Genomic DNA, 22097 nt, shown 5'->3' on the forward strand with positions numbered 1-22097 from the left:
TCCCCCACTTTCCTCCCAGTACAGTCTGGGCCCTCTCCACGTAGAAACGGGATCCTCTGAGCCAATCCCAGCAGAGTCTGGGCCTCGTCTCAGTACAAACAGACTGGGCCCTGTCCCAGTACAAACTTTATCCCTTTAGACCCTCCCAGGGTATACTGGGCCACCCTCCCAGTCCACACTGGAGCCCCTGGCCCCTTCCCACTACAGTCTGGGCTTAGTCACAGTACAAAGTGGGTTGCTTTAACCCCTGCCAGTACAAACTTGGCCCCTCCCACTACAAACTAGTCCTCTTTAACCCCTCCAAGTACAGGCTGAGCATGCTCCCAGTATAAACTGCATCCTCTCATCCCCTCCCAGTACGATTTGCACTGTGCCATTTCAAACTGGATTTCATTAAACCCTTCCAGTACAGACTTGGTCCCCTCCCAGTAAAAACGGGCTCTGTTTAGAATCATGGAATGGTTTGGGTTGGAAGGGACCATTAAAGGCCATCTAGTGCAACCCCCCTGCCATGAGCAGGGACACCTTCAACTGGATGAGCTGTCTCCAAGCCCCGGCCAACCTGGCCTGGTAAGCAAACAGCTTATGGCCAATATGCATTAAATTTCAGAGAGTTCAGTTAGTTCGAGGAGGCTTGGCTGCAAAGTCAAATTACTGAACAGAAAATGGGTTCTGTTTCACCTCAAACCAGCACAGGTGGGCTGTTCTTTTGGGAGGGCATAAGGAGAATAAAAGAGAAGCACTCGGGATTTCAGGGAATGGAAAGAGAAGCAAAGGATGCTGTTGGCCTTCTTTGCCCCCGGCTCCTGTTTTGCCTAATGAAACTGAAGGACCAGCAGAGCCTTACCCGCAAAGCTGCCACCCAGCCACACCGCCCCTGCCCTCTGTCATTGCACGGGGTTAGTGCACCTCAAGGGCAGGACTTCAGAGTTCTCTTTATCGGACATCATGATACTACGTTTGGCCCATCCCTCTGGCCTGTCTATGTCCTTTGGCATGCCAGCCCTTCCCGCCAGAGTAGTGTCTGCAAATCCTATGAAAAAGAACACTTGCATCTTCTCCAGGTCCTTCAAAACATGATAAACAGGGCAGGTGGCAGGACAGACCCTTGCAGGAGCTTTCAAGCTAGATGCCTCAAGGCGGAGTACCACGCATTGACCACACACCTCTGAGCCCAATCAGCCGTCTGGTTAGTTACCCATCTCCTTATGCACCCATGCAAGCCATGACATCCTAATTCGGGCACAAGCATATTGTGGGGGAAGATGCTGAAAACTTTGCTGACTTCCAACTTAAAAGACCAGCACTGCTCTCCCTGCGCTGAGCAATCCTGTTCTTCCATCACAGGAAGCAGAGAACGGTGGGACACAAGCTGTCCTGGGTAAATCCAGGGTTTCAGACACCCACAAATGGGTTCTGAGCGGTCACACTCTGGGGCACAGCCTTGACTTCCCCTGCTTATCCGTTGGCCAATTTTTAAAAGAGCATGCAATATTTGGATGCTGCCAGTCATCAGGGAGTTCCCTCCCTCAACCTCCATGGCCTTTCAATGATTACGGAGTGTCATTGGACATGCTGGGACATTGGCTTACCCTGTCATCTCCCTCAGCTGCCACCCCTCCTGTCCCATAGACTGGTAAGGATTGTCTTAGTTAAGGTGACTTGGGAACAATCCACTGCTGATGGTCTTCCACCAGATTCCTGCCCCGAGTCTCAGAGCCCTGGGAGACCTTGCTGGGGCAGACTGAGGCAAAGAGGATGTAGAGAATCTCCCATATAGCTCCACCCACTCTCTGAAACTCAGCAGTGGCCACACAGTGGCTTTGTTTCTCTTCAAACTGTTCCTGAAGGAGTAAACACTCATTCTGGTGCCCTTGAATTGCCTTTCGGGGTTAGATTGAATTGCCATCTGAACTATAGCAGAGCTTGGAGAAGGCTGTCCTTGAAGACCAGCTGGACTGAGCTCTGCCACCATGTCACAGCTCTGTCTGCCACAGGAACGGCTCCAGCTCGTCCTGTCTGTGCCCCTGGCCGAGATCATTACTGCTCGTTTGGGCTGAAGCCCCCCAGCTGTGGCACCAGGCAAGCGGTGACTTGCCATAAGGACTCCTGGTACTAAGAGTCCAACACCCAGTGTGTGCTATTATTGGGACAAGAAGAGAGGGCCAGCTCTTCTTCTGCTGTGTGAAATAATACTGCTGGAAGTAAGTGTCTCTGCGCAGCTGAGGGAGGGAACATCAGAGATTGCATCAGCCTTTTTCACAGGCGGTTCCCCTGGAGCCCCAGGGACATCTCTGAGGGAGCCCAGAGGGGACAGAGAGAGTGCCACCGTGGGCTGGTCCTCTGCTGCTGAGCTGGGCCGGGCTGCTGGGCTGGAGGGAGCTCCTGGCAAGCTGGCAGCGCTGCAGAGAGGCAGCTCTGCCCAGGAGCAGGGCTGGGGGCACTGCCTGCAGGCAGAGAGGGGAGACCTTCGAGGCAGAGAGAGCTTAAAGGCAGTCTGGAGTGGGGGGTGCTGAGAGCTCAATGGGGCAGAAATCTTCACCGCCCTCTGCGTGGTAAGTCTCGGGGTGCCGGGCAATGCAGCTCCAGTTCCTGGAGGGATCTCCTCAAGCTGGTCCATCTGAGAGCTGCTGGGCTCTGTCAGGAGGACCCTCTCAGTTTCTGTGCTGTAGAGGAGGAGGATGTGCTCCAGAGCAGGGCTTCCCTGCTGCCCGGTGAGAGGGACAGGGCCCGAGGGCTGCCTTCTGCTGGGGATGGTTGTGGAGGTGTGCGTAGGGGTGTGCAGGCAGGGGTGGGCAGGGCTGTCCTTGCCGACAGGGTCCCTACACCCCGGGGCTGTGTGCCGGGGCAGGGACTCTGCCAGGGTCAGCTCTCCGCCTGCCCGGGGAGCTCCCACGGAGCTTCTGTGGGAAGAAGCAGTGGGTGGAAGGAGTGACTGCCAGCAAGGCAGATGCCTTCTGTTGCTGAGATGGACCTGTGTGGGTCAGGGCTGCTCCAGATCCCCATCACCCCCAGGACATTTGCAGAGGGCCCGTTTTGAAGAAGGACATCGAGGCACCTTTCCCCTGAAAGGGAACAAGTCTGTGCTGTGGGATTTCTCCTCTCAGCTGCTGGGTGGGCAGTGGGAGGTGGGAATGGATTTCTCCTTTGTGGAGAAGGCACAGAGACCCCCGTTCTCGTTAGCTCTTCCCTGAACCCCTCCTGAGCCCCCGCACACCCAGAGATGCCCCCGGGCAGCGCTGTGCTGCCAGGAGGGGTCTGCAGGGCAGAGCTGAGCACACAGCGGGTGGGATGGGCTCTGGGGAACTTGCAGGGAGGAGACCCGGGGGCAGAGAAGCAGCTCCAGGCAGGGGCAGCTCCTGGCAGCCCAGACACGGGCAGGGACAGAGAGGGAGCTGCTGCTAGAAGTGCCCAGGCAGGGGGGATCCTGGCACCTCCGGCCACCCCCTGACCTTCAGACAACTTCTCCGCAGCAAGCCTCTGCTCTCCTATCCCTCCTGCCCCACAGCCACAGGGTCCAGAGCCCGAGATGCCTTCTCGGCAGCTGCACCTCCAGTCCAGGAGATGTGTTTGTGTCCTACAAGTGATGCACAACATAAAAACAAGTGCCCTGCAGTGTCTCTGTCTGGAGACACTGTCACTGAGGAGAAGGCTTCACTGCACGCCTGCCTGACTCCCTCTCCTCGCTTCATTTTTTCAGAGCACAGACGCTTTTCTCCTTGTTTCCCCACCCCTCTGTTGAACTCTGCATCTAAGGAGTTGGGGAAGGGGTACGGTCAGCTTCTCTTCTGCCTCTGATTCTGCCTCTGACTCCTGCCCCAGATGTGCCCTCATGGAAAGTAGGTGTCGAAGCAGTATTTTACCGGATAAGGGAGAGTGTCACTGAGTTTGCGGGGTTGGGAATGAGCTGGGTCGCATGGGGATTTCCTCAGAGAAGTCTCTCCTGGTTTGTCACTGCCTTTTCCCCCTTGGACAGGTCCCCCTGCCCAGAGGCAGCAAATGTCCAACGGCACTTCCATAACACAGTTTCTCCTCATGGAGTTTGCAGAAACACGGCAGCTGCAGCTCTTGACCTTCTGGCTCTTCCTGGCCATCTACCTGGTTGCCCTCCTGGGAAACGGCCTCATCATCACCGCCATCGCCTGCGACCACCACCTCCACACCCCCATGTACTTCTTCCTCCTCAACCTCTCTATTCTGGACCTAGGCTCCATCTCCACCACTCTACCCAAACCCATGGCCAATTCCCTCTGGAACATCAGGGCCATCTCCTATGCAGGATGTGCTGTCCAGCTCTTTTTCTTTCTCTTTTTTATTTCAGCTGAGTATTTTCTCCTCACCGTCATGGCCTATGACCGCTACATTGCCATCTGCCATCCCCTGCACTACGGGACCCTCCTGGGCAGCAGAGCTTGTGTCCGCATGGCAGCAGCTGCCTGGGCCAGTGGGTTCCTCAATTCTCTCCTGCACACGGCCAATACATTTTCACTGCCCCTCTGCCAGGGCAATGCCCTCGACCAGTTCTTCTGTGAAATCCCCCACATCCTCAAGCTCTCCTGCTCACACTCCTACCTCAGGGAAGTTGGGCTGATTGTGTTTAGTGCCTGTTTAGTCTTTGGGTGTTTTGTTTTCATTGTGGTGTCCTATGTGCAGATCTTGAGGGCAGTGCTAAGGATCCCCTCGGAGCAGGGACGGTACAAAGCCTTTTCCACGTGCCTCCCTCACCTGGCTGTGGTCTCCCTCTTTCTCAGCACTGCCATGTTTGCCCACCTGAAGCCCCCCTCCATCTCGTCCCCATCTCTGGACCTGGTTGTGGTAGTGTTGTACTCGGTGGTGCCTCCAGCAGTGAACCCCCTCATCTACAGCATGAGGAACCAGGAGCTCAAGGATGCCCTATGGAAACAGGCCCAATGGACGCTGTTTCACCGACAATAACCTGCCACCCCTTCGCTGCACATTGCCCAGGGCATATCTTAGATCATGACCCTAATTTTTCTCTTGTCATAACCCTGATGATTGATATTTTTCTGGGTTTATACTATTTGTGTTGGGGCTTGATCCTACTGTGTCTGACCCTTGCACAACACTGAGTCAGATGTGGCCGGTCAGGTAACAGCTCTTATATGAAACAGGATGTCTCAGGTAGAATAGCGAGAAAAGGGAAAAACAGGGAAAAACAAAACATTGGCGGAGATAAATATTTTTTAATAGAACAGTAACAGAAAATAAAAGCAGTAGCAGTAACAACAACAATAATAATAATAAGTATAAGTATATATAGAATAAACTGATGCAAAATATATTACTGTCAACACCCAAAGATCATTTGCCCGCCTGTCCGGAGAAGTGATCACTGATTCCTTCTCCCAAGCCGACTCCCATTTATATACTGAGCATGACGTCTATGGGATGGAACATTCCTTTGGCCAGCTTGTCTTGTCTGTGGCCCCCCACCTTCAACGGGAAGTTGAAAAAGTCCGTGACAATATAAGCATCACTCAGCAACAACTAAAACAATATGTGTTAGCAATGTTATTCTCAAAGTCAATCCAAAACACAGCAGCTACCAGGAAGGATATTAACTCTATCCCAGACAAAACCAGGACAGCGTCCGCCCCTTATTCTATACCATCTACCTCATGCCCAGGTCTTACACTTTTCCATAAATCACCACCATTTTCCTGTCTTTCATATATGTATATATGCACACAGATATCATTCCCCTAGTCCATGGCCCATCCCACTGAAATGTCCCTTGAGTTCATTTAGTCCATGACTTTGGGCTCCGTCTGTTGTAACTGTCTTTCCTGGCAGGAGACGTGGTGTGTGATGTTGAATTGTTGCGTGCTGCATCTGGAGCTCGCAGCTGGTGTAGCCAGCAGGGCCCATGCCCATCATCTGTGGGTTGAAGATGTCGATCTCAAGACAATTCCCGAGTGCCAGTTGCTGCAGCCACTTCTGGTTCCATCACTTCTGCACTTTGCTCAGTTTCATCAAAGTTCATTCTTCATTAATTTAGGTCACTTTCACTGCAATGCCATAGATAGAGCATATAGCCACTGTAGTAGTGATGACATAGAGTGGTAATTTAGCAATAAATATATAGTTTGATTCATCGGCTGTTCTCACCAAAATCAGATCCCCTTGAGGAACACATTGGTCATCCCCATCTTCCTGCATCACCCACCAAGTGCAACAAGGGCCCTAAACAAAAGAAAACCCACGGATAGGATTGCCTTTGCCTGTGTCAGGAATAACCCAGACTTTCTTCCCGAACATATTCTTCATGTGCCCTATGGGGACTTTATCTCCTTTCACAGTATGGAAAAGTTCTCACTGGGCAGGGACAGCTCCATAGCAGATCCTCAAATGTTACCTAACCAGGTGGCCTTTGCTAAATGGGCATCCCTGCATTTGAAGGTCCCACCACCCATGGCTCTCAGTGTAGTTTATAGCAGTCCGTTGGATCGTTTGATCTTCCCAGAGGCTCGTGCATGGTAGTGGATGTGATACACCCACCCAATTCCATGCTCTTTGGCCCGCTGCATGCTCTGCTCGTGGGATGAGGGTGTGCAGGCCCCGTGGCAGGCAACAGCGCCTGCCTCCGAGCACTGCCTGCTGACAGCTCGCAGGAACAAACCAAGCGTGGCATCATTGCCCTTTGGGCAGTGCCTGCTGCGACAGGGCAATGGGTAATAGTTCTAAGGTAGAAGAGGGTCGATTTAGACTACATAGAAGTCTTTTCCTCTGTTTTACCAGGTAGAGAAGGGAGCAGCCAGAAACGGACGCATAATACATGTCAACTCCTGGCTACGTGGCTGGTGCTATCATGAGGGTTTTTGCTTTTATGACAATAAAATATGAACATGGCCTTTTAGAGAGGGATGGGATCCACCTGTCTAGAAGAGGCAAGGGAGTCTTTGGCAGCAGGCTGGCCAGCTTGGTGAGGCGGGCTTGAAACTGTCACATCCAGCTGGGCAATAACCACAGCCAACCAGAGCAGTGACAAATATTCCTTAGCGGACTCCCAAGGTGATATCCAGAAAGCCAACCACCTCCAGGGTGTGTACGACTGTGATGGATCCTCTCGCTCTCCTCCAGGGAACCTGCATGCTTGATGACCTCTCTGAAACGGCTGTACACACGCAGTGTGGTTAATGGACAGGAAGAAGTACAGATCTGTGTGCAGTCACAGGGCCATGGTTTCATTGCAATTACAGAGACATGGTGGGATAGCTCGCAGGACTGGAATGCTGTCACAGATGGCTATGTACTTTTTTGGAAAGACAGGCCAGCAGGGTGAGGTGGTGGAGTTGCTCTCTATGGGACAGAGCAACTGGAACTCATTGAGCTCTGCCTGCAGCTGGATGAAGAATGTGTTGAGAGCTTATCGTTAAGAATTAAGGGACAGGCTAATGTGGGAGTCACTGTTGTGGGTGTTTACTACAGACCACCAGATAAGGAAGAGGAAGTTGATGAGGCCTTCTACAGACAGCTGGAAATAGCCTCATGGTCACAGGCCCTGGTTCTCTCGGGGGACCTCAGCCACCCTGGTATTTGCAGGAGAAACAACACAGCCAGGCACACAGAGTCCCAGAGGTTTCTGCAGAGCATTGATGAGAACTTTCTGACACAGTTGGTGGGGAAACCAACGAGGAGAGGTGCACTGCTGGGCATTTTACTGACAAATAAAGAAGGACTAGTTGGGGATGTGAAGGCTGGGGGTAGCCTTGGCTGCAGTGACCATGAGATGGTAAAGTTCCGGATCCTGCGTGGAAGCAGGGCAAAATGTAGGACTGGAGCACCTCTTTTATGAGAAACAGCTGAGAGAGCTGCGTCTGTTGAGCCTGGAGAAGAGAAGGCTGAGAGGGGATCTCCTCAATGCTTATCAATATCTAAAGGGAGGGTGTCAAGAGGATGGGGGCAGACTCTTTTCTTTGCTGCCCAGCGAAAGGACAAGGGGAAATGGGCACAATCTGGAACACAGGAAATTCCATCTTAACACAAGGAAAAATGTCTTTACTTTGAGGGCACCAAAGCACTGGAAGAGGCTGTCCAGAGAGGCTGTGGAGTGTCCTTCTGTGGAGATATTCAAAAGCCGCCCAGCTGCATTCCTGTCCAACCTGCTGTAGGTGACCCTACTTTGGCAGGGGGGTTGCACTAGATGATCTCCAACGGTTCCTTCCAACCCCTACAATTGTGTGATTCTGTGATCCTGTGATTCTGTGATCTTCTATGTTTTCCGTTGGCCAAAGGGATTCCCCACCAGTGCCCACGGATGCTGCCCTGTCTCTCAAAATTGCTCCGTTAGAGCTTGCAGTTCCCTGCACGTGTCCTGAACCACCTCTGGCACCTCAAATGTCACCTGATGTTTGCATCGGAAAAGCTCCCTCCTGGCGTCTGTCTCCATTGCTCACAGGGCAGCTCAGAGAAGGAGCTCACTCTGATTTTGGGCAGCTGAACTGAGGCAAGAGGAATCCCCGCTCCGGTCTCCCCAGAGCCTTCTCTTCTCCAGGCTGAACAACCCCAACTCTCTCAGCCTTTCCTCACAGCAGAGGTGCTCCAGCCCTCGGAGCATCTTTGTGGCCTCCTCTGGACCCACTCAAACGGGTCCATGTCTGTCCTGTGCTGAGGGCTCCAGAACTGGAGCAGCACTCCAGGTGGGGTCTCACCAAAGCAGAGCAGAGGGGCAGAATGCCCTCCCTCGACCTGCTGGTAATGCTTCTTTTGATGTATCCCAGGATACCGTTGGCTTTGTGATCTGCGAGCGCACATTGCCAGCTCATGTCCAGCTTTTCACCCCCCAGTATACCCAAGTCCTTCTCGGCAGGGCTGCTCTCCATCCTTTCATCCCCCAGGCTGTATTGATATCAGGGATTGCCCCAACCCACGTGCAGGACCCTTCACTTGGCCCTGTTGAACCTCATGCTGTTCATACGGGCCCACTTCTTGAGCCTGTCCCGGTCCCTCTGGATGACATCCTGTCCGCTGGGAGTTTCAATCGCACCATTCAGCGTGGTGTCATCAGCATACTTGCTGAGGGTGCACTCGATCCCACTGCCTATGTCACTGATGAAGATATTGAACAGTACTGGTCCCAGTATGGACCCCTGAGGTTCACCCCTTGTCACCAGTCTCCATCTGGATGTGAGGCCGTTGACCACTACTGGATGGGACTATCCAACCAGTTCCTCATCCACCGAACAGTCCACCCTTCATATCCATGTCTCTCCAGTTTCACAGAATCACAGAGTGGTCAGGGTTGGAAGGGACTTCTGGAGATCATCTAGTCCAAGCCCCCTCCCAGAGCAGGGTCACCTACAGCAGGTTGCACAGGACACGCCCAGGCGGGTTTGGAATGTCTCCAGAGTGGGAGATTCCCCCACCTCTCTGGGCAGCCTGTGCCAGTGCTCTGCCACCCTCAAAGGAAAGAAGTTACTCCTCATGTTAAGATGGAACTTCCTACATTCAAGTTTGTGCCTGTTCCCTATAGTCCTATCACTGGGCACCACTGACAAAAGACTGTTCCCATCCCCCTGGCACCCTCCCTTTAAGTATATATAAGCATAGATAGGGTCCCCCCTCAGTCTCCTTTTCTCCAGACTAAAAAGCCCCAAGTCCCTCAGCCTTTCCTCATAAGACAGATGTTCCAATCCCCTCATCATCTTCGTAGCCCTTTGCTGGACCCTCTCCAGCAGTTCCCTGTCCTTCTTGAACTGGGGAGCCCAGATCTGGACACAGTACTCCAGATGAGGCCTCACCAGGGCAGAGTAGAGGGGGAGGATGACCTCCCTCGACCTGCCGGCCACACTCTGCTTGGTGCACCCCAGGATGCCATTGGCCTTCTTGGCTACCAAGGGACATTGCTGGCTCCTGGGCATCCTGTTGTCCACTGGGACATGCTGCTGCATGTTCCCCCAAGATCTTCCTTTCTTCCAGCTGGACAAGCCCAGCTTTTTCAGCTTCTTCCCACAGCACAAGTGCTCCAACCCTGACCACCTTGGTGGCCCTCCACTGAACGGGCTCCAGTTTACCAGTGTCTCTCAGGCATTGCAGGGGGTCAGAACCTGGAGGAGTGTTCTGGATCTGTTCTCAAATGTGCTGAGCCCAGGGTGATAATCACTCCCACTGGCTGTGCTCCTCTTCCTACCACCCAGGATGCTTTTGGCCTTTGCTGACGGCTCCATGTTTTGGCTAATGAAACCAAAGGACCACCAGAGCCTTTCCTGCAGTGCTGATACCAACCTAGGCAGTCCCTGCCCTCTGTCACTTCAGGCCCTTAGTCAACCTCAGCGAAAGAACTTTAGATCTGTCCTTGTTGGATAACATGATGTTACTAGTGGCCTGTCCTTCAAGCCTGTCTAGGTGTCTTGGGATGGCAACCCTGCCCTCTAATATAGTGCCTGCTCTCCTCATTGAGGTGTCAGCTACAAATGTTATGAAAAAAGCATTTTATCATCTCCTTTGGGTAATTAAAAGCCCTTGAAATATGGTGTAACCTGACTAGATACATCCCTCTGGGCAGAACACTATGCATTCACCATGTTCTTCCAAGCCCGAGTACTGATCTCAGTTATTACCCATCTACTTATCCACGCAATCAGACTATAATGTCCTAACTGGACACAAGAATACTGTGGGGAATGAGGCTGATAGCATAGTGTTCGGCGCAGAGTCTAGTTGGAGGCCTGTAAGTAGCAGTGCTCCCCAGGGGTCAGTACTGGTCAGTCTTGTTCAACATGTTAATCAACGTCCTGGATGAGGGCACAGAGTGTACCCTCAGCAAGTTTGATGACATCTGTTGGAAGGGTAACACAGCAGGGCATAGGCAGTCCAGGAAGTTCTTGGATTGTATTGCCAATGTCTTTCTCCCAGTGGTAGAGGAGCCAACGAGGAGAGGAGCTCTGCTGGACCTTGTCCTTACCAACAAGGAGAGGCTGGTAGGCGGTGTCAAGCTCAAGGGCAGTCTGGGCTGCCGTGACCATGAAATGATCGAATTTGAGATGCCCAAGGCAGCGAGGAAGGTGTGCAGCAAGCTGACCACCCTGGGCTTTAGCAGAGCTGATAGTGGCTTCTTGAAGAATCTGCTTGGTATAGTGCCAAGCTTGGATGAAGCACTGGAGGGAAGAAGGGCCCAAGTAAGCCAGTTAATATTCAAGGCTCACCTCCTCCAAGCTCAGGAGTCATGCATCCCTACAAAGAAGAAGGCAGGCAGAAAAGCCAGGAGGCCTGCATGGATGAACAAGGAGCTCCTGGACATGCTCACAAGTGAAAAGGAGGCCTATAGGGGGTGGAAACAGGGGTGGGAAGCCTGGGAGGAATACAGAGAAATTGTTCAAGCAGCCCCGGATCAGGTTAGGCAAGCTAAAGCCCAGATTGAACTAAATCTGGCCAGGGGCATCAAGACAAACAAAAATCCTTCTTTAAGTATGTCGGTGAGAAAAGAAAGACTAGGGAAGATGTGGGCCCTCTCCGGAAGGAAATGCAAGAACTGGTCACCCGGGACAGAGACAAAGCTGAGGTCCTCAATGACTTTTTTGCCTCAGTCTTCACTGGCAAAAACTGCAGCCGCACTGCCCATGATGCAGAGGGCAAAGGCAAGGAGTGGGAAAACGAAGAAGTGCCAACTGTAGGCAAAGATCATGTATAAACCACCCGAGGAACCTGAAGGTTCACAAGTCCATGGGACCTGATGAGACACATCCACGGGTCCTGAGGGAACTGGCAGACAAAGTTGCTAAGCCACTGTCCCTCCTATTTGAGAAGTCGTGGCAGTCTGGTGAGCTTCCTGCTGACTGGCCAAGGGGAAACATAAGCCCTGTTTTCAAAAAGGGAAATAAGGAAGACCTGGGGGACGACAGGCCAGTCAGTCTCATCCCTGTGCCTGGCCCGATCATGGAGTGGATGCTCCTGGAAACTCTGCTGAGGCACATAGAAAATAAGGAGGTGATAGGTAGCATCCAGCATGGCTTCACCAAGGGCAAGTCATGCCTGACAAAATTTGGTGCCCTTCTATTAACAGGTTACATAGTCTATGTTACATGTCTATGTCCTTTTGCATGCCAGCCTTTCCTACCAGGGTAGTGTCTGCAAATCCTATGAAAAAGAACACTTGCATCTTCTCCAGGTCCTTAAAAACATGTTAAACAGGGCAGGTGGCAGGACAGACCCTCGCAGGAGCTTTCAAGCTAGATGCCTCAAGGCAGAGTACCACGCATTGACCACAGACCTCTGAGCCCAATCAGCCGTCTGTTAGTTACCCATCTCCTTATGCACCCATGCAAGCCATGACATCCTAATTCAGGCACAAGCATACTGTGGGGGAAGATGTTGAAAACTTTGCTGACTTCCAACTTAAAAGACCAGCACTGCTCTCCCTGCACTGAGCAATCCTGTTCTTCCATCACAGAAAGCAGAGACTGGTGGGGCACAAGCTGCCCTGGGTAAATCCAGGGTTCAGACAACCACAAATGGGTTCTGAGGGGACGCACTCCGGGGCAGAGCCTTGAGTTCCCCTGTTTATCCGTTGGCCATTTTTTTAAAAGAGCATGCAATATTTGGATGCTGCCAGTCATCAGGGAGTTCCCTCCCTCAACCTCCATGGCCTTTCAATGACTATGGAGTGTCATTGGAAACGCTGGGACATTGGTTTACCCTGTCATCTCCCTCAGCTGCCACCCCTCCTGTCCCATAGACTGGTAAGGATTGTCTTAGTTAAGGTGACTTGGGAACAATCCACTGCTGATGGTGTTCCACCAGATTCCTGCTCCGAGTCTCAGAGCTCTGGGAGACCTTGCTGGGGCAGACTGAGGCAAAGAGGATGTAGAGAATCTCCCATATAGCTCCACCCACTCTCTGAAACTCAGCAGTGGCCACACAGTGGCTTTGTTTCTCCTCAAACTGTTCCTGAAGGAGTAAACACTCATTCTGGTGCCCTTGAATTGCCTTTGGGGGTTAGATTGAATTGCGATCTGGATTATAGCAGAGCTTGGAGGAGGCTGTCCTTGAAGACCAGCTGGACTGAGCTCTGCCACCATGTCACAGCTCTGTCTGCCACAGGGACGGCTCCAGCTCCTCCTGTCTGTGCCCCTGGCTGAGATCATTGCTGCACGTTTGGGCTGAAGCCCCCCAGCTGTGGCACCAGGCAAGCGGTGACTTGCCATAAGGAATCCTGGTACCAAGAGTCCAAGACCCCGTGTGTGCTACTGATGGGACAAGAAGAGGGGGTACTCATGGCCAGCTCTTCTTCTGCTGGGAGAAATACCACTGCTGGAAGTAAGTGTCTCTGCGCAGCTGAGGGAGGGAACATGAGGGATTGCATCAGCCTGTTTCCCAGCAGGTTCCCCTGGAGCCCCAGGGACATCTCTGAGGGAGCCCAGAGGGGACAGAGAGAGTGCCACCGTGGGCTGGTCCTCTGCTGCTGAGCTGGGCCGGGCTGCTGGGATGGAGGGAGCTCCTGGCAAGCGGGCAGCGCTGCAGAGAGACAGCTCTGCCCAGGAGCAGCTCCTCTGCACAGCGCAGCAGGGCTGAGGGCACTGCCTGCAGGCAGCGAGGGCAGAGCAGGGAGGCAGAGAGAGGTTGAAGACAGTCTGGAGAGGGAGGATGCTGAGAGCTTACTGCGGGAGAAACCTTCATAGCCCTTTACATGGTAAGTCTCTGGGTTAGGGCAATTGCAGCTGCAGTTCCTGGAAAGATGTCCAAAAGCTGCTCCTCCCATGGTCTATGGGATCTTTCAGGAGGACTCTGACACTTCCTCTAATGTAGAGGTGAAGAATGTGCTCCAGAGCAGGAATGCCCTGCAGTGCCTTCAGAGGGAGAGGGCACGACGGCTGCCTTCTCCTTAGGACCACTGCCATGTGTGATGGTGGGTGTGCAGGCAGGGGTGGGCAGGGCTGTCCTTACCAGCAGGGTCCCTGCACTCCGGGGGCTGTGTGCCGGGGCAGGGACTCTGCCGCCTGCCAGGGTCAGCTCTCCGCCTGCCCAGGGAGCTCCCACGGAGGTGCTGTGGGGAGAAGGTGTATGTGGAAGGATCAACTCCTTGCATGGCAGGGTCCTGGTGTTGCCGAGAGAGAACTGCGTGGGTCAGGGCTGCTCACAGCTGAAGGGCAGTGGCAGAAGAAACTTTTCAAGAAGAACCTCAAGACAGGGGCTACCTGAAAGCGAAGGAGTTTGTGCTTTCAGTCTTCTGCTTTTTTTTTTTTTTTTTGTGTGGGGAGTGAGACGTGGAGATTTGTCTCCCCGTTCTTCAGAAGGCACAGAGCCTCCAAATCTTTTTCACTTAGAGGTGAATAAATCAGGGAGTAAGAAAAATCCATATGCTACAGTTTAGAGAGAGCACCCAGCATCACCTTTCCAGCCTTATCAGAGTCGGTCAGATGTTCCTGTCAGAGCCTGCACCCACAGAAATGCTCCTGGGCAGTGTTCTGCTGCCAGGAGGTGTCTGCGGGACAGAGCTGAGCACACAGCATCTGTGATGGGTTCTGTGTGCACTGCCGGCGAGGAGACGCGCTGCCAGAGAAAGAGCTCCCAGCAGGGACAGCTCCAGGCAGCAGAGCCCTGGGCAGGGAAAGAGAGGGAGCAGCTCCCATGTGCCTTGGGAGGGTGATTCGGGCACCTTCCTGCCATCTCCTGTAATGAGGGCGCCTTCTACTGGTCACCTCTCTCGCCCAGCAGAGCTTCTGACATCAAGGCTGTGGGGTTTCTGGCTGAGGTGCCTCCTCAGCAGCCACACACCAAGGAGGAGAAACTCCTTAGTTCTATGGGTCTCTGTCTTCTCTCAGCAGGAGCATTTCTCCACCTTCCCCTCCTGTCCATGCTGCTCTTGTTCTTACATCCATACTCTCTAGTAAGAGGGGGTTCAAGTGTGGCTCACACGCCAACACTGCCATGCAGCTGTGTCCGTGGGACCAAAGTCCTTCAAACCAGCCAAACCTGTGGGGCTGTGGAAAATGCAGTGTGGAGCTGGGGGGTGAGCTGGCTCTGCTGAGATCACTGCACTTTGAGCACTTGTGGGAGTTTCCCTGGCATTCTCCTGCTGGAAAATGCTGACCAGCTTGTCTTCATGACACAGGGATTACCGATGAGGCAAACGGTGACTTTCAGAAGCTGCCACACCTTTCCCAGATGCCCACTGCTGTCGAGCAGGGGTGACTGCTCCGGAGCCCATGGGCAGAAGCCTCCTCCTCATGTCATGTATGGCCAGCACAAAGCAGAGCTCAGAACTTGGGGAAGTCAAAAGGTCCTGAAAGGAAGGAGGAAGGCAATGTGTGTTTGGGAAGGACAGAGGAGAATGGGACACAGGAATGTGAAGAGATGTGCTCAGAGCAGTCCTAACCTGTGAGTGTGTTTTCCTCCTTTGGCAGAACCTCATGAACAAAGGGATCAGATGTCCAACAGCAGCTCCATCACCCACTTCCTCCTCCTGGCATTTGCAGACACACGAGAACTCCAGCTCTTGATCTTCTGGCTCTTCTTGGGCATCTACCTGGCTGCCCTCCTGGGAAACGGCCTCATCATCACCGCCATTGCCTGTGACCACCGCCTCCACACTCCCATGTACTTCTTCCTCCTCAACCTCTCTGTTCTGGACCTGGGATCCATCTCCACCACTCTCCCCAAAGCCATGGCCAATTCCCTCTGGAACACCAGGGACATCTCCTATGCAGACTGTTCTGTACAGCTCTTTTTCTTTGTCTTTTTCATTTCAGCAGAGTTTTCTCTTCTCACTGTCATGGCCTATGACCGCTACATTGCCATCTGCCAACCCCTGCACTACGGGACCCTCCTGGGCAGCAGAGCTTGTGTCCGCATGGCAGCAGCTGCCTGGGCCAGTGGGTTTCTCTATGCTCTCCTTCACACGGCCAATACATTTTCACTGCCCCTCTGCCAGGGCAGTGCTATGAACCAATTCTTCTGTGAAATCCCCCACATCCTCAGGCTCTCCTACTCAGATGCTTACCTCAGGGAAGCTGGGCTTCTTGTTGTTAGCGCCTGTTTAGCCTTTGGGTGTTTTGTTTTTATTGTGGTGTCCTATGTTCAGATCTTGAGGGCTGTGATGAGGATCCCCTCTGAGCAGGGACGGCACAAAGCCTTTTCCACGTGCCTCCCTCACCTGACTGTGGTCTCCCTCTTTCTCAGCACTGCCATGTTTGCTAACCTGAAGCCCCCCTCCATCTCCTCCAAATCCCTGAACCTGTTGGTGTCATTTCTGTACTCAGTGGTGCCTCCAGCAGTGAACCCCATCATCTACAGCATGAGGAACTGGGAGCTCAAGGATGCCCTAAGGAAATGGATGACTGGTTTCTTTTCAGAAGCAGAAATGAACTGCCCATCTTGTTCTGTATCTCACTCATAATGTAATACATTACAGGCCCAGACTCTCTTTGGAAAGTTTTTTCCTTTTGTTTCCTTGGTGTTTGGCTTTTCATGGTTGTATGAATGCTGTCAACAAAAGAACAGAGTCATCCTTTATCCTATTTCTTTGTCAGCATCTGCCTGTCTTGTGTGAACCAGAGACCTTGTGCAAATAAGGAGCTGCTCTCTCTGTGTGTTTAAACAAAGGGCCCTGCACTGACTTGTTTGTCTGAGACCCATTCTCCAAGATGTTCTCTATAGCTGCAGGGGCCTCATCTGTGTGCTGAGGTGGAGGGGGCAGGAGCCATCTGAGCTGGGTCTGCCTCCCAGCCTGACCAGCATGGCCCTGGGCACCACAGCCCCCGGCTCTGCAGAGCCGCACCACCAGCTCGGGGGCTGTGGGACGCCTGGGGAGGGGGTGCAGGAACGGCTGGCCAGGCCAGCACAGATGAGCTCTCTCGGGAAAAGGCTCTGAGGGGATATGGGCTGTGGCGGGAGAAGAGCAGGGCACCGTGTGTGTGCAGGGCAGCCATGGCAAGAGGAACCCTTTGCTGCAGTGGGGCAGCTCGGGGCAGGCTGCCTGTCCCTGGGGCCAAAGGACCTTCCTGAGGGTGCCCTGGGCCAATTCTCTCATGCCATCCTGGGAGGACATTTGGCAGCTGGGGCTGCAAGCTGCCTGGGGTGGAGATCTCCTCAGCATGCCGGCTGGGTGGACAGTCTCACTGGCCTGCACATCCTGCTGTGGGACGAGTCCCAATGGGGCTGCTCTGCTGGTCTGTGCTGGGGAGAGGGCAGGAGATAGCCAGGTTCAGGGAGTGTCTGGGCTGGTGGGGATGGGAAATGCCCCAGAGAGGAAAACCCCAGGGAAGAGCTGAAGTGTGGGAGTGTGCAGGGTGGGGACACACAGCAGTGTCCTGGCACAGCCGGGCTCCTGCGAGAGACATGAGGGACCAGACGAGCAGGGTCTGGGCTGTGCCTGTGCCCACTGGACACCCTGGCGAGGTTGCCCCAGGGCCATCATCACAGAATCACAGTATCACAGAAACTCCTATATTGGAGAAGACCTGTAAGATCACATAGTCCAATCATTAAAATCTGTCAAACCTGATCTCCTTCTATGACAAGGTGACCCACTTAGTGGTGGAGGGAAAAGCTGTGCATGTTATCTCCCTGGATTTTTGCAAGGCTTTTGACACCTTTTCCCATAGCATTCTCCTGGAGAAACTGGCTGCTCATGGCCTGGATAGGTGTACTCTTCGCTGGGTAAAAAACTGGCTGGATGGCCGTGTCCACAGAGTGGTGGTAAATGGAATTAAATCCAGTTGGTGTCCAGTGACAAGTGGTGTCCCCCAGGGATCGGTGCTGGGGCCCGTTCTCTTCAATATCTTTATCAATGATCTGGATGAGAGGATCGAATGCACCTTCAGTAAGATCGCAGACGACACTAAGATAGGTGGGCGTGTTGATCTGCTTGAGGGTAGATTGGCTCTGCAGAGGGATCTGGACAGGCTGGACAGATGGGCAGAGGCCAATGGTATGAGGTTCAACAAGGCCAAGTGTCGGGTCCTGCACTTGGGTCACAACAACCCCATGCAGCGCTACAGACTGGGGGCGGAGTGGCTCGAAAGCTGCCTGGCAGAAAAGGACCTGGGGGTGTTGGTGGACAGCCGGCTGAGCATGAGCCAGCAGTGTGCCCAGGCAACCAAGAAGGCCAACAGCATCCTGGCCTGCATCAGGAATAGAGCCGGACTAGGGAAGTCATCATCCCCCTGTACTCGGCACTGGTGAGGCCTCACCTCGAGTACTGTGTTCAGTTTTGGGCCCCTCACTACAAGAAGGACATTGAGGTGTTGGAGCGTGTCCAGAGAAGGGCTACAAAGCTGGTGAAGGGTCTGGAGGACAAACCTTATGAGGAACGACTGAGGGATCTGGGGTTGTTTGGCCTGGAGAAGAGGAGGCTGAGGGGAGACCTTATCACCCTCTACAACTACCTGAAAGGAGGTTTTAGAGAGATGGGAGCTGACCTCTTCTCCCTGGTGACAAGTGATAGGACAAGAGGAAATGGGTTCAAGTTATGTCAGAGCAGGTTTAGATTGGATATTAGGAAGCATTTTTTCACTGAAAGGGTTATTAAACATTGGAATAGGCTGCCCAGAGAGGTGGTGGATTCACCATCCCTGGAGGTGTTTAAGAAAAGGGTAGATGAGGTGCTTAGGGACATGGTTTAGAAGTGGTGGTGTTTTTATCAGGGTAGGTTAATGGTTGGACTTGATGATCTTAAAGGTCCCTTCCAACCTCACTGATTCTATGATTACCCTAACACAGACAAGCCCATCACTAAACCATGTCCCTCAGCACTATATCTACACAACCCTTAAACACCTCCAGGGATGAGGACTCCACCACTGCCCTGAGTAACGCATTCCAATGCCTGATGACCCTTTCAATAAAGAAATTCTTCCTAATATCCAGTTGAAACTTCCCTTGGTGCAAATTGAACCATTTCCTCTTGTTCTAACACCTGTTACCTGACAGAACAGGTGGACCCCCACCTCTCTGCAACCTCCTTTCAGATATGTTTAGAGAACGATAAGGTCTCCCCTCTGCCTCCTTTTCTCCAGGCTAAACAACCCCACTTCCCTCAGCCGCTCCTCATAAGACATGTACTCCAGACCCCTCACCGGTTTCGATGCCCTTCTCCGGACACGCTCCAGTGCCTCAATGTCCTTCTTGTGGTGAGGGCCCCAAAACTGAACACAGCACTCAAGATGCGCCCTCCCCAGTGCCCAGTACAGGGGGAAAATCAGGACTACACTAGTCCTGATACAGGCCAGGATGATGGTGGCCGCCTTGGCCACCTGGGAACACTGCTGGCTCACGTTCAGCTACTGTCAACCAACAGAGGTCCCTCTCTGCTGAGCAGCTTTCCAGACACTCCTTCCCAAGCCTGTAGCATTGGCGGGGCTTGTTGTAGCCAAAGTGTGAGACGCAGCACTTGGCCTCATTGAAACTCCTACAGTCTGCCTTGGCCCATGGGTCCAGTCTGTCCGAATCCCTCTGCAGAGCCTCCCTACCCTCAGGCAGATCAACATTCCCCCCCAGCTTGGTGTCATCCGCAAACTGACTGAGGGAGCACTCCATCCCCTCATCCCGATCATTGATAAAGACGTTAAACAGGACTGGACCCAGCACTGAGCCCTGGGGGACACCACTCCTGACCGCCCGCCAACTGCAATTAACTCCGATCACCACCACTCTCTGGGCACGGCCTTCCAGACATTTTTTACCCAGCAAAGCGTGTGCCCATCCGAGCCATGAGCAGCCAGTTTCTCCAGGAGAATGCTGTGGGAAACAGTGTCAAAGGCTTTACTAAAGTCCAGATAGACAACATCCACAGTCTTTCCCTCATCCACTGAGCGGGTGACCACATTGTAGAAGGAGATCAGGTTAGTCAAGCAGGACCTGCCTTTCACAAATGCCTTTGATAATGTGGCACTGAGTTCCACCTGTCTGTATCAGATTTTATCCCACAGTGAGGGACTGCAAAACTAGAAAGGGCTACTGCGAATGTGCCAACAGAATTAGAAAAAGCCATTAATGAGGGCAGGCAGTATGACAGCCTTAGAGAAAGAAATAAAATTTTTATCAAAAATGGTAATATAGAATGGCTTAGCTCTAGAGCACCTTTTAGAAATACAGGACAGAGTAGGTGCGTTCTTGAATAAGAGCTGCTGGGGTTTTTATGTCAGTCAAGACCAGAAAAACAAAACTGAGAGAAACAAGAGAAAGACTCATTTAAAAATATTACACAAAATAGGGCAGGGATCTCCCCTAAATCTCTTTGGGTGGCTAACCTCTTGGCTCCCAGACTTAAGAACAGGACTGTGAACTGAAAGGATTTGGGTTGTTGTATTCACTCTCTTGTTTTGCTTTCTAATTAGATGGGTGTGTTTACAGTGTAATATTACCTTATGAACTTGACTTACGACTTAAATAATGAAGAGTATAGTGTGACCCTGACGGTGAAAGGAAAAGGAGGGACTGTTAGGAAAATCTCATTCCCGAACTATTGTAACAATTACTCTTTAGAGTACGAAACTGTATGAACTTTCTTAAGATATACAGCATTTCTATTGCGTACTGCATAGCCATGGTTCAGTCAGCATGACTACAGGACCCAGCTCATTGTCGGGAGGAGAAGACAGCCCCCAGCCTGAAGAAGAAAGGATACTCCAGCACTGCGCGGATGACGCCAGCCTCCCAGCCCCTCTGACACCCCTGTGAAACCCTCCCCTCATCTGGCATCAGAGATAAGGAACTGCAGAAGACCGACTCCAGGGACGTCTCCATTAGGAGAGCAGCAGGTGGATGATGATGCCACAGCATGAGAGTTGCTTTGCCAAACAGCAGCCTGCGTGTGCGTGTTAAGTAGCGATCACTCAAATTGTGTTGTACCTGAATGCTCTAAAGGTATAAGAACCATGTGTGAAACTGCATTTGGGGTGTCCCAATTTGACTGGGACCACTCGTGCTCGTGAACAGAGAATCACTCATGTAATTCCATACTTTGTGTCCCAATCTCTCTCCTGGGACAGCATGGGCAGTTGGAAAGTTTTCATGATGTTATCCTCGAAGGCCGAGAATTGTCCCCAGGGGTGGCCCCGAAGGCACTTGACTGCCTTTATGGTGCTGTCCTCCCAGGCAATGATCGTTCAGGAAGGACTCTGACTGAAACCATGACTCGAATAGGACTGCCTCAAGAACATGAGAGCGATGTGCCATCCTCCCCTATGCAAGATGGTCCCCCTTTCGAGCCCAGTCGAAAAGAACAGGTGGTTTGCAAACTCTTTTGGGCAAGGATTTCCGATGCTTGTGCAATGCCTCACACAACTGTGGCCTGGGCACTCATAGACAACAGACACCTGATCATTTCCATAGTGTCAGTGTCAGTGTGTGTGCCTTCGGAAACCATGCACGTGCCAACAAGCAATGGGATTCGGGTGAGTGGCGTGTATGTACAGTGAATATGAACTACAAATTTATACCCTTGTGAAGGCAGGATTTCAAAAGTTTCAAGCAAAGTCCTTACTGTCAAAAATGCTGAGTTTATTTTTTCTAAGCTAAGAATAACCTAGACTTTTTTTGTTTTAAATAAATGCCCTCTGTCCCCCCTTCCACTCTTCCTTGCCCAGCAAGACTGCAACCTGCTGCCTCCTGTTCTGCGGGTCGTGAGCCATCCATTGCAGAACGGCTTTGAACACGGCGTCTTCTTTCCCACGGATCTGCTCCTTCTGCAGGACGCGCTGGAGCTCATTGACGGAGAGCTCCAGAAACTCTCTCGACACCCTGGTCACCCTTTCCAAGTGATGGGGGATGAACGCGTGGGCTGCTTCCCGCAGGTCAATAATAAAGTCAATAATAAAGGCAGTAGTAATACTTGGTGAATCTCCAGATGCCGACGCAGTTCTCCAAGCACAGCTGGGACTTTAAGAACTCACAGCACAGTCTGACGATGCCCATGTCGTTGAACTGGTCGGCCGCTATCAGCAAACGTTCAATGTTGTCGGCCGTGACCGGTACTGTGCCGGTGTAGGCGTACTCGATAATGAGCCGCATCATTTCAGGTGAAGTGCCGGGGATTTTATAGAAGACCTTCCCGGCATTGCTCCAGTGGGTGGAAAACAAAGCCCTTTTCAGGGATTTTTTCAAAGCAAAGCAGTGCTGGGGGAAAAGCATCTTTCTGC

At 52.5% G+C, this 22097-nt stretch overlaps 2 protein-coding genes across 2 annotated transcripts; both read left to right on the forward strand.

The window, feature by feature from the left end:
* Positions 1–3999: 3999 nt before the first annotated feature.
* Positions 4000–4935, forward strand: LOC309685621 (olfactory receptor 14A16-like; the record flags this gene model as incomplete). The annotated part of the gene is made up of 1 exon (XM_082501359.1): positions 4000–4935. One exon carries the CDS (start codon positions 4000–4002, stop codon positions 4933–4935), a length of 936 nt encoding a protein of 311 aa, XP_082357485.1.
* A 10450-nt stretch (positions 4936–15385) lies between these two features.
* Positions 15386–16354, forward strand: LOC309685622 (olfactory receptor 14J1-like; the record flags this gene model as incomplete). Its single annotated transcript, XM_082501360.1, has 1 exon — positions 15386–16354. One exon carries the CDS (start codon positions 15386–15388, stop codon positions 16352–16354), a length of 969 nt encoding a protein of 322 aa, XP_082357486.1.
* Positions 16355–22097: the final 5743 nt, after the last annotated feature.

This window comes from Vanellus vanellus (assembly GCF_965231255.1).
Source record: "Vanellus vanellus genome assembly, contig: HAP1_SCAFFOLD_147, whole genome shotgun sequence".
In the NCBI taxonomy this organism is placed as follows: domain Eukaryota; kingdom Metazoa; phylum Chordata; class Aves; order Charadriiformes; family Charadriidae; genus Vanellus; species Vanellus vanellus.